The sequence below is a fragment of the Siphateles boraxobius genome, unplaced genomic scaffold, assembly GCF_051911475.1.
Source record: "Siphateles boraxobius isolate OS27281-9 unplaced genomic scaffold, OSU_SipBor_1 41, whole genome shotgun sequence".
NCBI classification, from domain to species: domain Eukaryota; kingdom Metazoa; phylum Chordata; class Actinopteri; order Cypriniformes; family Leuciscidae; genus Siphateles; species Siphateles boraxobius.
Genome location: NW_027509042.1, coordinates 10415154 through 10432043, shown reverse-complemented (window position 1 = coordinate 10432043; position 16890 = coordinate 10415154). Strand labels below are relative to the sequence as shown.

At 36.2% G+C, this 16890-nt stretch overlaps 1 protein-coding gene across 3 annotated transcripts; it reads left to right on the top strand.

The window, feature by feature from the left end:
- Positions 1 to 1905: 1905 nt before the first annotated feature.
- Positions 1906 to 16886, top strand: fgd5b (FYVE, RhoGEF and PH domain containing 5b). 3 transcript variants are annotated; one of them, XR_013192974.1, is made up of 22 exons: positions 1933 to 2113; positions 2993 to 5342; positions 5982 to 6087; positions 6176 to 6234; positions 6359 to 6389; positions 6553 to 6659; positions 6771 to 6891; positions 7089 to 7167; positions 7313 to 7363; positions 8609 to 8667; positions 8811 to 8882; positions 9037 to 9105; positions 10263 to 10346; positions 11706 to 11785; positions 11885 to 11978; positions 12075 to 12212; positions 12623 to 12725; positions 12821 to 12930; positions 15051 to 15173; positions 15260 to 15402; positions 15966 to 16331; positions 16499 to 16886. XR_013192974.1 is itself a non-coding variant. In XM_077198263.1 (21 exons), the coding sequence occupies exons 1-21, from the start codon at positions 2104 to 2106 to the stop codon at positions 16000 to 16002; spliced, it is 4026 nt and encodes a 1341-aa protein (XP_077054378.1). In that variant the 5' UTR covers positions 1906 to 2103; the 3' UTR covers positions 16003 to 16886. The 3 variants fall into 3 exon arrangements, 2 of the variants coding, with proteins under 2 accessions (XP_077054378.1, XP_077054379.1); XM_077198263.1 differs by having other exon boundaries at positions 1906 to 2113; positions 15966 to 16886; XM_077198264.1 differs by lacking the exon at positions 16499 to 16886 and having other exon boundaries at positions 1946 to 2113; positions 12623 to 12716; positions 15966 to 16147.
- The last annotated feature ends 4 nt before the right edge of the window (positions 16887 to 16890 follow it).

The following is a 16890-nucleotide window of genomic DNA, read 5'->3' as shown; positions in this document are numbered from 1 at the left end:
AACAGGGACTGGTAAAAACATTTGCAATGGAAACTGAACACATGCTAATGTATGATCAAAAGGACTGACGCTCAGATAAAACAGAATCCTTGATAAACACTCAACCTACTTTATCATGCTCAGCATTTCCTGCTTGAACTGGAAAGGGTGGAGTGTTCAGGGTGTTTTTTCCCTTCTTTGTTCAAACGATGAACAGTGATTTCGTGTCAGTGTTTGTCTCCACCATGTCTTTATATCCATGTCTATGTGATTGTATGTGCCTGTGCTTAACATTTTACTACAGCAGGTCTCACTAACTGCCAGTGAGATCTCCCTCATTTTCCAGCGTTGTCTTTGACTGCAATGTGAATGATAACACCAGAATCATACATTCATGTTAAACTACAACACTGTGTGAAGGTAATAAGCCTTTGTGAGTGTGCGATGAATCAAGGATAAGAAATGTATAACCATATTTATTTATTTATGTGGGCAGTGAGAGGAGAGGAGAGGAGAGGAGAGGAGAGGAGAGGAGAGGAGAAGAGGATATCAATAATATTGTCCATTGTTCAGTTGCCATTGCGATTCCAAAAGTATCAAGGATATATTAATATCATAGAGGGAATGGAAGGCAGACATTAGGATGCCATGCATGATGTGATCCAGTGTATTATGTTGTGCAGGCATCTCTTAACACAAAGTAATACACTTTCCTTTTTTTTCTTGTTTATCCCAAGTTTGTGACACTTTTGTTGTCATGGTGTCCCAACAAAGTGGAACAAATGAGCAGGTAAAACATTTCATCCTGCAAGAAAAATTAAAACAGGAAGTCTAATCCACAAACTCATTATATTCCCATCTAAATACACAAACATTGAAACAAAAAGAATCTGTATTTTTTTAAGCATGAAAGGACACCTGAATAAATTTTGTTCACGAATAACATTACAGTAAATAAATAAAACAAGTAAAGTTAGGTACAAGTCGGTTTAAGGTAGTTTTTTGAAAACCTCTTCAATTGTACTCTTCTCCTGACCTTGAAAATTGAATGCTCACACTAACCCAGACTGAACTGAGGCTAAAGAAATTTGAGGAAGGAAGCTTATTTCTGTAGAGATGTTGGAAAAAGGTCATGGCCTTATTTAAGCCTATAGAAAAGACTTCCTACTATTAATCATGTAAAAATAACAGCTGCCAGTTTTACTCCTATCAAGTCATTGCACTTCAGACGTTGCAGCTGTAGCTAACAGCTACAAACTGATGATTCTAGACCTTTTTCAGTGCTATAGCTTTACTTTACTTATGGCCATATTTGCAGTTACAAACAGACATCTGAACAAAATGACATTTGAACTATTTGGATTTAACCTCTGACTGATCTTATCATTAGTAGGCTATAAGAGATTTACATGAGGAGAGATTCTAATCTATAATCATGTGCAGGTTTTTTTTCATCATGAATGCTTGCTAGGGACAAAATGTCTAGGGACAAATTCATAGAAAGTCCTAAAAAGTGGTAATATGCTCATTATATACTCCACATATTGCCTGCTCTTGGGTGTATGTTAAGGAAGGCTATGCGGGATAGAGAGGTTTTTCCCTGCAATGCAAACCTCTGAAGGCCATATATTGCCCTCAGTTAACTTTGACATTTTCTATATATAATATTTATTTTAGGTATTTATGTTTTATATTCATTTTATGTTGTAAGATATAGAAACAAATAGTTTTTACCTTCCTCGGATCTGTGTGCTCCTGAACAAACTAGGTGGTCAAATTTATACAAACTCTATATTTATGCACATTAAACATATATATAAATATAATTTTCTTTATTTAAAAACTCCTTATTTGTTTTCTTTTTGTCTTGACGCCCTTTCCTCAGGAAGTCAAGGCGAAGTCTCGTCCGTGAGTGTGTGTGCACGCGCGCTCGTGCTGAGCTCCTGCTGTTCTGCACTGCTATAGCGCTAAACGAAGAGAACGCAGTAATTTATGGGATTGTAATTGAGGTATAATCTCGTGTTATAATCCCGTGTAAATTCGCCTAGGATTACGATTTCATTGTTCAAATGGATTTGACCCGTTTTGCCGTGTCTCAGATAGGCTACTAGATGATGTTCGACAATGACCGCAGGTGAGTTTTTAAACAAGATTCTGTTACGAAAACCAAGTAGGCTAGTATGGTAATTTAGGAAGCGAGGAATATGTGTCTGTGGGAAATGTCTGAAAGTATGTGAAATATATCAAGTTTAGTGTAGCTCACCTTTCGATATATATATTTTTAATTTTCTCAAATTTGTCTCATTGTATTATCCTGTATGGAGTAGGCTAATTTACAGTTGATCTGACGGGTTAGATAGGCTATTTAATTATTTGTAAATGCTAAAGTAGAACACGTGTGAAATACACTATGGTATTTGCTAATCCAATCCTTTTTTTATGAGAATGTTTGGCTATGGGCAATTTTGGCCCAATGGAAGTAGGCTAATTATACGTAATAAAATTTCCACTATAGTAAACTGTGTTTGAAAGTGAAACTTGTAGTGAAAATTATATTTGAAACATATAAAATGCAAACTTAAATGGTTTATTTTACTCTTTGTGTAGATCATAATGAATTCATTTGTATGATGGATTTTTATAGTTAACATTAAAAGTTTGGGTCCGTGAAAAGGGTAAAAATAATAAAACAAATATATAGCCTACTTAAAACATTTTAAAAAAGCAGAAATAAACACTGAATGCATGATAAAAGAAAAGTTTATGCAAAATATAAAATACAAATGAACACCTTGTAATATGTCAAGACAATTGTGTGTATATCATACAATTTGATATAGATCTATTTTTTTAATTTTTATTCTACATATTATTCTATATTTTGTGTCCATAGCCAGACAATCTTAATGCATAAAGCAGAAGGAACTGCCCTGAAGTGTTACGATGTTTACAGTGGTACTTTCCAGCAATGTTTTAGTAAATATTAATTTACTTATTACACATTGTGTTTTAGAGTTTCAAGAGCACCCCCTGGAGCCCAGAGGACACTTCCAGGCTGAGCCTCTCTTCGAGATGCAATGTCAACCACCTATTCCTGAAGAGTACTGTGATAATCAAGAACCCAAACCAAAAATTGCATCCAAACCTAGAAAATATCTCCAGCATCATCTCAGTTCAAACTTCCATACGCACTTTCCATTCCACGCCAACAAACATCTAAGTCCTCCGAATTTAAGAGGGCGTGAGATGGAAATGCATAGAAAAATAGTACTGAAACAGGAGGGGTCACAAGAGAGGAAGACAGAGAAAAAAAAGTGTACAGAAAAGACAGTACAAACAGATGAGGCAAAACCGGAGGTTATTCTGGAGCAGGGGGATGAGTTAGGATGTGGCGATGAGTTAGCACAGGGAATAGATTTAGATTTGGTGGAAGGTTTAGAAGAAAGTGAGACTTTTAAGTCAGAGGATGAGGAAGAGTCAATGGACCTTCTCTCTGATTCATCCAGTAACAGAGAGGTGGGTAATAATGTAGTAGCAGAGCAGATACAAGTAGAAGACATAGGGAAGATAGCATGGGGACTGACTAAAAATGGTGTATCAACATCACATGAAAGTTCGAGTGATGTTTATATGGCTTCTAGTAAAGTTTTTGGATGCATAACACACAGAGACAGAATATTGTATGACAACATATGCACCGGTAGAACTTTCATTGAAGAATTTTGCCCAGATGGTATAATCCCAAGCATAATGTTTTCACTTGAAGAAGACATAGATGGGATGTTCCCTGATATTTGTGATGCAGGTGAGGCGTTAGCAGACAAAGATGGACTTTCTGAGTGTGATCTCTTTGAACAAACAGAGCCTCTTGAAATAACAGAGACAGAGGACAACGTCAATGGAGATATTATGATGCTTTCCATTGAGGATGGATTGAACAGCTCTGATTTGTCTTCAACTTCCATTGAGGAAGAGGATGATGAAATGCAGGTGGAAAAAGAGAAAATGGAGAAAAAAGGAAACAATTATTTGTCAGTCAAAAGTGCTTCTCAGGATCTCTCATCTGCTATTGAGTCTCCAGACTGTCCCTCATCAAACACTGGAGATGTAAATCTCCTTGAGTCCGATCAGACTTCTTCAAATTCTCCTTCTTCTTCTCAGCCATTTATTGTTTCAGGCTCTGAGGCTATCTCAGATGATGATGTACCAGATGCAAATCACAACTATTGTAGCAAATTTGTGGCTGATCATGATGAAGCCATGTCTGCCTCGTTAAATTTTGATGTCATCAGCGCCCTCTCGCTTGTTCAACAGCAACCTGAACCCCAAGGCCAACATTTACTACATAATCAAGATGAAGAGAGCATTGGAGAAGAAAAAGGAGCTGCAAGTGACCACTTGAGTATATCTGAAGGAAAAGAACTCACAGTAGATCATGTGTATGAAGAGACAGAGCCAAAAGTCCAAGCCAAAGGCTTTCTTCAGAACAGGAAGTACTTTATGACTCGCTCTATATCGGTGGAAACCCCCAGTAAGAGAGTTGACCTAATGACTAGCCCTGCACCAGGAAATGGGCGACTTTTGCTACACCCACGCTCCTCCTATACAGATCAGTGTTTCCTTGAAGATAGTAGGCCTGCATTGACTGGTTCGTTAGGGTGTCTTTCACAAGGCACCCTCTCCTCAAACTTAGCTAAAGTTACAAGAGTGGATATTCCACCCCCTTTTGAACTTGCATCCATCACAAAGCGACCAATCAGAAAAAGTTCTCCGTCCCTCCCGAACGAAATCTCTGCGTCTTGCAAGAAGCCTGATTTCGGCTTTAAACGATACCTTCTGCCGTTACGATTCCTTAGGAAATCAGATCGGAAAAGTGTGATGGATAATAGCTCAATCTCCTCCAGGTCTTCATCTGAGTCTAGTCCACAAGCGTCATGCAAACGCTTGGATTTTATCAGGCATAACATGGGCAGCCTGGAGTTGCAGAACACTCCAGATTGCACACCACCTGTGTCCCCTTCTTCCTATCTCTTCCAAAAGAATAGACAAAAACAAAGACTAAACTTCACTCTTAATAATGATTTGACTTCTAGCAGCATTTCTATTGAGCCAGGCTCCCTCTTTGAGCCTCTTTCCCTTTGCAAACCTCGATCTTTTTCATCTCCCAATACCGACTCATCGGAATACGAGAACGTTCAAAACGCTGCTTCTCACTATGAGAATGTGCAGATTCGCCTCCTGAAACCAGTCATTCAGAGTCAAAGAAATCAGAGTTCAACCAATGATACTGATGGCTATGTGGATATGAGCAGTCTGCCAGGCTTTCAGGGCAAAAGTCAGTCATCTGAGCAAGAGACAGATAGGTACAATTGTTTATATATTGATATGGTGTTTAATTATATTTTATATTATTAATATGAGGCTCAGGATTCATTTCAATACAGTTGTGATTTAAAAAATATATATATTTTTTTTCAGTTTTGAGGAACTAGACGCAGCATGTTGGGATCATAAGAAATGTGTTATTTAACATATTGAAAACTAAGGCAAATTAACATGTTAAATCTTTTGGTAATCTAATGATACAATCCTATGTATTTTCTAAATTTACAAGACAAATTTGCAACCCCTTTAATCTGTATGTTTTTAACTGACCCGATTATATTACAAAAGCTAATACAAAAGATGCATAAAAAAGAAAGACGGTAAAAAAACACAAAAATTAAGCAAATCTTTGGTTATATTTTCAGGATTATTTAATTTATCTAAGAATCATGACATCAAGTGACAATCATTTGTTCATTTTAGACCTTTAGCTTCTGGATTTTAAGAACTCAACGTCTTGCAGTTCCAGATTAGTAATAGACCATTTTTTAGACAAGCATCTGATCTCTGATTATGATGTTTTTGTCAGTAAAGTTTATTGCCCATAAAAAAAACTTTACATTTTTTTAAACACTTTTTGACTCATGTGTTATGATTTGACCTTTTCTGTTATTTAGCCTCTACACTTTCTGTTCTCCTAATGTGAGGCCGGATGGAACAGTGGGTATGTCTGTTGGTGTAACTAGTTCACAAGAGAAAAAGACAAATGCATCTGACAAACTGGTGAGCTAATTATGAGTGTTTCTATGTGTCTTGCATGCATTTGTTTCAATTTATTGTAACTCCGCTGTCTTTTTTTTTTTTTTTTCAGACTGTCAACTGCTCCAGGGCTTTCTATTGTGCCAAAGAGCTTCTGGATAGTGAGGCCCAGTAAGTCATGAAAACAACATCTCAAGTGTACGAGTAGAGCGGCACAAATTATTTTCATAATTGAAAAACAATTGAATAGAAATACAATATTATTATCAACATGCCTCTTTTTTCTTCATTCAAGGCATGTTAAGACTTTACAACTTCTCTGTGAGGTGAGTCATTCATATATTCATTAATGACGTTGTATGTTTCCCTGTGGTTTTCAGGTAAAAATATGTTAATGTGATTTTGAAAAATCAGAAAAATAGTGATGGAATGCATCTTCAAAATACTGAAATGCCCTTCCTTTTATTTTTTCTCACTTTCACACAATAGTCAGTTGAAGCCGATGAGAGGCTGATGACAGTGTGGACAGAGGTACCTGATATTTGTACTCTCCACAAAAATATCCACACTTTACTGGAGACCCGCTTAAAAGAATGGTAAGACTCTCACCAAAGCATGTGCAGATGCTACCTTCAACTGTTTATCATCCCCAAATTATGTCCATCTGTCATCATTTCATCTGTTTCCTATTTCACTCCATTCATCAGGGATCAGAATCAAGGTGTTGCTGAAATCATCCTGGCAAAGAAGAAAGAGTTTTCCATTTTCTCTTCTTACATCAGTCATTATGATGACAAATTGAATTATCTGGAACACATACAAGCCACAGTAAGGATTTTTCTTTTTCATTGATTGACTAACAGAATCAAATATATGCTTATTATTAGGCATATCCATCAACCAGCCATAATTGTTTAGTGTAGCTGTTCAAACTGTACTGTGTGATTTATGTGTTTTGTACTGTATGATTACATGTGAATGTTTATTTATTGTGCTTAGTTACTCGGATGTGCTTTATATCTCAGCTACTAGATGCAGTGACCCTGAAAAAGCAGTTCCTGCAGGTCATTGTGCGCATCCTACAGTACCGTATGTTGCTAACAGGTGACGTCTAAATATGTTTGTTTCTGTGATAAACATGCCTAATGTTTTACCTAATAATTTGTGATTTTGTGTAATTCTTATGTTCTTCTTCATTCTTTAATGTTTCTTATTGCTTTAAATTTGTTTCTTTGTTTTTTTCTAACAGACTACCTAAATAACCTCTCACCAGACAACAGAGAGTTTGAAAATACACAAGGTAAAACACATTACTCAATTTAATCAGGAAGCCATTTTTTCCCCCCTAATTTAGTTTTCATCAATTTTAAGAAATTGATGTTTGATTCTTATCTTGGCATGTTTGTAATTCCAATGGAAACCTTTGGTCTTATCTCTCAGTGTGTATAATTGATTTACTTAAGCAACCACAAATCTCAGATCTTCAAGATAGTTTCACAAAAGACAAATGACCTTTCGTGCAGTTTCATTAATCTTCTTAAACAAGCCTTTCTGCATTATTTATATATGATGATCATTTATTTATGAGGTGCTGCTAAAAGAGAGTATCTGTTGGTAAGGGAGGTGTACTTTTATGTTCTGCCGTGTGACGTACTAAGCTTAACATCAATTTATTTTAAACATTTTTATATTGATTGATTATTGCATATGCAGTTTTAGAAAATATTTTTATATATTATAATAATATTATTATTATTATATTATTATTCATAATTATTGAACATAGGTCATTAAAATATATGCAATATATATCCAGTTCTATTTACAATACATACTGTATATGGCATCTCCAGCACTAATCACATTAATCACATCTAACATAAATATATACTTTTTGTTTGGTCCCCATGAGGAAAACAGCTTATAAATCATACAGAATGATGTTTTTTGAAAATGTAAAAATTCAGTTTTCTGTGATGGGTAGGTTTAGGGGTAGGGATATAATATACAGTTTGTACAGAATCATTATGTCTATGGAAAGTCCCCATAATACATGGAAACTCATAACATGTGTGTGTGGCCTGGTAAACCCTACATTATGGGGACAAAATGTCCCCATAAGGATGGCAATATCTGAAATCCTTGTTCGTGTGGGGACATTTTTTGGTCCCCATGAGGAAAACAGCTTATAAATCATATTAAGTGATGTTTTTTGAAAATGTAAAAATGCAGAAAGTTTTCTGTGATGGGTAGGTTTAGGGATAGGGTTAGTGTAAGGGAATAGAATATACAGTTTGTACAGTATAAAAATCATTATGTCTATGGAAAGTCCCCATAAAACATGGAAACACTACGTGTGTGTGTGTGTGTGTGTGTGTGTGTGTGTGTGTGTGTGTGTGTGTGTGTGTGTGTGTGTGTGTGTGTGTGTGTGTGTGTGTGTGTGTTATCTATTAATATTATAAAATAATGTACAATATTTTTATATGTTGAAAATACCAATGTATTAAAATATTAAATCTCTACCTATTTCTCTCTTGCCCCTCAGATGCTTTGGTTGTGGTCTCAGATGTAGCTTATCATGCCAATGACAGCCTTAAGAATGGAGTGAGTATGTGTGTGTTGGCCTAATGTGTTTGTCTACAAGTGTCTACAAGGTTATATGTGTGTGAAACCAAGGCCGAATGTGTATATCATGACCCCACTGTGACATTTAAGGGAATTTACCTTGGGTTTTTTTTCTCTGTCAGGCAGATCTCCTGCGTTTGGTCCACATTGAACACAGCGTTCTGGGTTTGACAGATCTCCTACAGCCTGGGAGAGTGAGAAATTCAATGGCTTACTGATCACATAACACATTATACTTCTTAACCTATCAAATTTAGTTAGTTTATGAAATTGTTTCAGATTTTTAGAGAGAGAAAAAATTCAGTCAGTAATGGTGAGTAAGGTTGTCTATCTGTTTCTTTGCCATAGGTGTTTGTGAAAGAGGGCACCCTGATGAAGGTCAGCAGAAAGTGCAAGCAGCCACGTCACCTTTTCTTGGTATGCGAGCTGATTTGATTTGATTTTACCCACAATATTTTTGCAACTTGATTATCAATTATACAAATATTTTTGCAACTACAACTAAAAAACTTCTCTGTCATTTGGTTTTATATATCAATTTTGTTTGCTGAGATGAGATTGTGAGGTTGAGCACACAAGACACATGGTTGCTTTCTTTCTGCATAGTCTCTAGTGTCTCTCCTTTGTGTTTGTGAGCTATTTTACTTGTTTTTTGAGTTTCCTGGCAGGATGTTGTTCTGTGTGTGTTTATGTCTACATGTGCTATTGTTTTTGCCGTGCTGCTCTCACCCCAGAATAAGTCTGTGGGAACGGGGACAGAGCGATCTGCTAAGATAACAGAACAGAGGGTGACAGGATGGACGTGAGATGGGCTGTCAGAAATACTCTAGACTTTAAAGCCAGACGGACAGTTGTGCCATGAGACGGGCATGTGGCCCCCAGAGTGCTGAACACGAATATCCCTCATGTTTTATTACTCGATGTAGGAGACAGTCTGTGGCATATCGTAGTTTCTTATGCACCATTGATTAACATTTCAGAAGACAAAATATGCTGCCTTATCAGACAGTATTTGATGGTAAGAAGGCACATCATTTGCACAACACCCTGTCTACAAAGATGGAATTTGGTTGTGTTTAGCAGTATAGTTGTTTCTTCATTGCCTATGATAACCAACAATCCTGTTCACATGATTTGGCATTTGTTTTGAAAGAATAAAAATGGTGTAAGACTGAGTAATTACTGACTAATGGTTCTATTTCACAGAGAAATACAGTAAGTATTCTAGTCAGTGATTATTCGCTTTGTTATATCACAACTTGAATGCACGTTTGGATATGTTCTAGATTACTATGTAATCATACCTTGGAAGCTGGTCTGAAACCAGCTGGCTTAATACAAACACACTGCCTGTGTAGTCACTGACTGACAGGGAAGTGATGCAGCAAAGCAACTTGTGGTCAAAACCGATCTCTTAGTGCGACCTTGTGGTGAACATTTGTTACTGCGACCAACTCATATTAACTGTTGTGGTATGCAAATAATAAAATGATCAAGTAATTATTTGTGCTTGTATGTTACATGTATGTTGTGTAAGTTATGTATTTCTAAGCCCTAACATTTTACATTTTCAGATGAATGACGTAATGCTTTACACATATCCTCAGCAAGATGGCAAATTCAGACTCATTAACAGACTACCATTGGCAGGGATGGAGGTAGGAATGACCATATTCATGGAAATTTCTCCTGTTTATTAATGGATAATGGTTCTTGGAAAAAAAAAATTCATAGGCATAACACTAATGCACCATTATTAGTCCCCAAAATGCTAATTATTAGCAGTGTTGTTATTTTTAACTAAAATTATTAAAAATAACTTTCATAAATTGAAATGGAGCTGAAATAAAATGTAATATAAATATTATAATAAAAAAAAACCTTAAACTTGCTAGATTAAAACTTGAAAATTGGTGTCAATTGGAAATGTTGCCTTGGCAACTAACTGAAGCAAAATAAGATTAATACAATTACTAAACTAAAACTGAAATATAGCTACATTGAATTCGTTTTAAAAACAAATAAAATGACAAAATTACTAAAACTTAACATACAATTAAATAAAAACAAAAAAAGTGTAAAATAAAAGGTTATTCAAAATATTAATAAATATTACATGTAAATAGTATGAAAATAACTAATTAATTAATTATAAGTATGTATGTAAAGCATTATTTAAATAGTACCTTATAGCACTATGTATATTTCTTATTATATATTAGTCATGATCTGTGTGTTTAGTTTAGTTTTCATGGACTTTTAGTTTTTATTCGTCAGTCACCTGTTTCCTATGTTTCCATTGTTCCTAGTTTCCCGCCAATCGTTAGTTGTCATGGACACTCATTAATCATCACATCTGTTTGTCATTGTCTCATCACCACTATGTATTTAGGTTCCTCCTTTTCATTCAGTTGTTATCTGGTAATGTTTGGGTGTAGCGTATTGTTTTATGTTCTGTCATAGTGCATTGTTTTATGTTCTGTCATAGTGCATTGTTTTATGTTCTGTCATAGTGCATTGTTTTATGTTCTGTCATAGTGTTGAATAAATCTAGCTGTTATTGGGAAATACTTAATCTGCCTTCATCATCTTTGAGCTGGGAATGTGACAAGTATAAATAGTATAAGAATATGATCTAAAAGAATCTAATGGTCTTAAAGAATAATAATAAAAAATGCTTAAAAAAACGAGATTAGAATTCAAAACTAAAAGAATGAGGAAAAATGCATTAAAAAATGAGAGAATAAACTTAAATTGAAATGCATAAAACATGGCAGATCGTTCTCTTCATCATGTTTTAGTTTGCTTTTCTTATGTTTAAAAATGTTTTTAAAAAATCATATATACATTTTATTTGTTTATTTATTGTGTTTATATCTTCCTTCTCTCATTTTGGCCTTTCCTCTTATAGAATCTTAATGTCCAATTTATTTTTCCTTTTGAGCTCCATAAATGATCTGAGCCACAGACAGGGAGTGAATAATAATAGTTAAATCTTTCTCACTCTTGTCTTTCAGGTCAGCAAGCCACCTATAGAGAACGCTCAGAGTGCACTGAAGATAGAAGTGAAAGATATCAGCATCACTTTGTCTGCCAGGCAAGTGACATACATGCACTCACTCACCCACGCATGCATGTGTGCATGTGTGCATGTGTATGTGTTCAGCATGACTGATGCATGTGTTCCCGTGTGCAGCTCCTGCATCGAACGGGACAGTTGGTTTGTTACACTTAATCGGACATTGGTGGATCTTGGCCCAGCATCAGGAGACCTAGTGGACTGTTTTGAGGTTAGGAAGCTTCATGGACAGTATGAAAAAATGTCAACGTGACACCTGAAAGAGTTGACATTTTGTTTCCTGTTTTGAATTTGTCTTGTGTTTTAGTTAGTGGAGGGTCCAGAGATGTGTCTCGGTGAGAACGCTCCTCCCCTGTTGTCTGTTTCCCAGGTGACCGTTTGCATGAACTGTCCCACACATTTCAGCCTCACAAACAGACGGCATCACTGCCATGCCTGTGGAAAGGTACAAATGCATACAGAGAAACATGCTAATTTCGATTGTCCACTTTAGACATTCTAAAAACTATAAGTTATTTTGCATCTACATGTCTCAACCTACTCATTAGAGTATTATTAGACTGTAGTAGACTGTTAGGTTAGGGTTCAGGTAAGTAGAATAAGTTGACATGTAGTTGCAAATTTACTTATAGTCAGTAGAATGTCTGTTGGGGAGCATCAAAATAAAGTGTTAGCAGATTTTAAGCAGACAGTCTACTTATACTCTAATGAGAGTTAATTGACATGTTGTTGCAATGTTACTTATAGTTAGTAGAATGTCCAAAGTGGACGATTGAAATAAAGTGTAACCCATACTTACATAGGCTACCAGTACGCTCTGTTAATTCTGGTTTTTCTATCTTATCTTACTTGTAGGTTGTTTGCAGAGATTGTTGCAGGAACAAATTCCCCCTAAAATACATGAAGAACAGACGTGCCAAAGTGTGCGATTATTGTTACACTGAACTGCGTAAGAATGGTACAACCACAATATCTTTGATTTCATTTCAAATAGTTTTATAAGTTAAACCTAGTTATGACTGACTCTCATATGTGTGTACATCTGTTTGAAAGATGTTGCCGCAATAACGGAGAGCTCCAGTCGACCGCTCTCTGCTGTCTTCCAAAACATTCATCCTTCAAGTCTGTGGAAGAGTCGCAAAGGCCATTTATCTTTCAACCAGGTATCTCAAAACCTCTGGATTCATATCTATATCGAAATAATACCTAAATATTTGTTTGCACTCTCAGTAGATCATTTTTCACACTGATCTAACATAATAAATCTAAAGTGTAGCATGATCTAACATAGTAAATCTAAAGTGTAGCATGGTTATGATGCTCTTAGTAGTCATTTGTCATGTAGTAAGTCACTTTAGTAAGAAAGTGTCTCTTAAGAACATATTTAATGCAGTCCTTCTTGAGTTTGGAGCCAAGGTGCTATTAAAAGGGATTTGCACTTATGACCCTTTGCCTTGCAGCTCTTGAAGATGAATCTCATAATTAAATATGCCCTTTAATATCACCCAAAAATCAAAAGGGCAAATATATATACTAAATAAAGAAAATTAAATATTATTTAAGACTATTAAAATGTTTACCATTCCATTATTTTTATAGCAATTACCTCAAAAAATTAGCATATCATGAAAAGGTTCTCTAAACGAGCTATTAACCTAATCATCTGAATCAACTAATTAACTCTAAACACCTGCAAAAGATTCCTGAGGCTTTTAAAAACTCCCAACCTGTTTCATTACTCAAAACCGCAATCATGGGTAAGACTGCCGACCAGACTGTTGTCCAGAAGGCCATCATTGACACCCTCAAGCAAGAGGGTAAGACACAGAAAGAAATTTCTGAACAAATAGGCTGTTCCCAGAGTGCTGTATCAAGGCACCTCAGTGGGAAGTCTGTGGGAAGGAAAAAGTGTGGCAAAAAACGCTGCACAACAAGAAGAGGTGACCGGACCCTGAGGAAGATTGTGGAGAAGGACCGATTCCAGACTTTGGGGGACCTGCGGAAGCAGTGGACTGAGTCTGGAGTAGAAACATCCAGAGCCACCGTGCACAGGCGTGTGCAGGAAATGGGCTACAGGTGCCGCATTCCCCAGGTCAAGCCACTTTTGAACCAGAAACAGCGGCAGAAGCGCCTGACCTGGGCTACAGAGAAGCAGCACTGGACTGTTGCTCAGTGGTCCAAAGTACTTTTTTCGGATGAAAGCAAATTTTGCATGTCATTCGGAAATCAAGGTGCCAGAGTCTGGAGGAAGACTGGGGAGAAGGAAATGCCAAAATGCCTGAAGTCCAGTGTCAAGTACCCACAGTCAGTGATGGTCTGGGGTGCCATGCCAGCTGCTGGTGTTGGTCCACTGTGTTTTATCAAGGGCAGGGTCAATGCAGCTAGCTATCAGGAGATTTTGGAGCACTTCATGCTTCCATCTGCTGAAAAGCTTTACAGAGATGATTTCATTTTTCAGCACGACCTGGCACCTGCTCACAGTGCCAAAACCACTGGTAAATGGTTTACTGACCATGGTATTACTGTGCTCAATTGGTCTGCCATAGAGAATCTGTGGGATATTGTGAAGAGAAAGTTGAGAGACGCAAGACCCAACACTCTGGATGAGCTTAAGGCCGCTATCAAAGCATCCTGGGCCTCCATAACACCTCAGCAGTGCCACAGGCTGATTGCCCTCATGCCACGCCGCATTGAAGCAGTCATTTCTGCAAAAGGATTCCCGACCAAGTATTGAGTGCATAACTGAACATAATTATTTGAAGGTTGACTTTTTTTGTATTAAAAAAACAATTATTTTATTGGTCGGATGAAATATGCTAATTTTTTGAGAATTTGGGGTTTTCATGAGCTGTATGCCAAAATCATCAGTATTAAAACAAATAAAAGACCTGAAATATTTCAGTTGGTGTGCAATGAATCTAAAATATATGAAAAACATTTTTACATACATACATTATGGAAAATAATTAACTTTATCACAATATGCTAATTTTTTTAGAAGGACCTGTATATGAGGCTGAAGTAAAATTAACTATTAATCTTAGCTGTCTTATAAATAATACTGCAATAATAATGTTAAAACTCTGTTGTAATGCATGAAAATCATCACTCATACACGTTTTGTAATGAGATCTATGAATAAATTTAATTTAAATAATATATAAATATATATTTATCTTTTTTTTAACATTTTTAAATGAATGTTTTCTTTATTTTTTGTTTATTTTCCTTTGAATTCGGGGTGAACTATGAAACTAATATATTATCATGTGTCATTGCCAAGGTGACCGGGTCTGAGGGCATGATGAGTGGAACGCTGCAGAGATGCAAGAACAGCAAGAGAAGTTGGAGAAGCCTGTGGTTCCTCCTAAAGGATAAAGTTCTCTACACATATCCACAGCCTGAGGTAATGCACACAGTCACGTTTTTGCACACATTAACTTGCAACATGCAGTTTCTAATCCCTTCCTGTGTCTTTTTCTCATATATAAGGAGAGGGTGGCATGTGAGACCCTTCCCCTGCTGGGTTTCTCTGTGAGGCCGGAGGTTGAAGGGGAAAGCAGTATGTTTCAGCTGTACCACAAAAGCACTCTCTTCTATACTTTCAGAGCCCAGGACAGTAACACTGCGCTGAGGTTAAAACACATTAACTTTACATTCACAGTATATTTATATAAAAATGTATATGATATATAAATATGAATAATGTTACATTCAAAATGTTTGGATTGAGTAGGATTTTTTAAAAGAAATTAATACTTTTCTTCAGCATTAAATTGATCAAAAGTGACCGTAAAGATATTCATATTGTTACAGAAGACTTCTATTTTAGATAAATGCTGTTCTTTTGAACTTAAAAAATATATACAGTATATAAACAGCACAATTTTTTTCAACATTGATAATAAGAAATTTTTCTTGAGCAGTAAATCAGCATAATAGAATGATTTCTGAAGGATCATGTGATGTAATGATGCTGAAAATTCAGCTCTGCCATTTTAAAATATACAATAAAATAAAAAAAAGTTCTTTTAAATTGTAATAATATTTCACATCATTAATGTTTTTACTGTATTTTGATCAAATGCATGCAGCCTTGTTTAGCATAAGAGACTTCTTTCTAAAACATTATACAAATAATATAACATATATGTTAGGTTCTACTTTTGTATAATGTGAAAATTCTGTTCTGTTCTAGGTGGGTCAACGCCATGGAAGAAGCTACAGTTCTGTAGCATCAGTCGTCCTCGTTGTGTCGTCTTCTCATATCAGCAATTAAATCTGCTATTGATCATTCAAGAGCAATGCATTTGCACGTCATACTCAAAAATCACTACCCAGTGTGACTGGGAGCGCAATCAGCAATCCCTACGCTAATGTGACGCAACACATGTATTTTTGGAATGCCAAGGGAACAAAATGCTCACACTCAGACATTTATTTTGTGCCAAATGCTTCTTCCAAAGACCTCGTTGAGCTATAAAAGGCGCCCTGTAGCACTTCCAGCTGTCATCTAGATGAGAATATCTAGATGAGAACTAGTGATATGTTGCTTAACTCAGGGGTAGGCAAGTTCGGTCCTAGAGAGCCGCTGTCCTGCAGAGTTTGGCTCCAACACTGAAAAACACCCCACCTGCCTATAGCCTTATTAATCCTGAAGACATTGATTAGCTTATTCAGGTGTGTTTGATTAGGGTTGGAACTAAATTCTGCAGGACAGTGGCTCTCTAGGACCGAACTTGCCTACCCCTGGCTTAACTTAACTAACAGTTTCATTATACAATGACATATTATGTAATATCCCAGACCACTCAAATATATTAGGACAATTTCTATTGATGGGAACTGGGGTGAATTTGAGCATCTTATGTTCAGTCAGTCTTTTGGACAATGGTTAGTATCTAGCAAGCAACAGAGCTGGAATTCTTGTTGCACTTGATGAGGATGCAATGTTTAATTTACTTACCTTTTGTCCAATTTGCCATTCTGTTAACTTGGAATGTTATGTTTTGTCATCTTCACTATGAGGGCTTAATGTATATTTATGAGGAATGTATAAGTAGTTTGTCAGATGGATTAACTGTTATTTTGTCATTTGAATAAACATTATTTGAGTGTAGTGC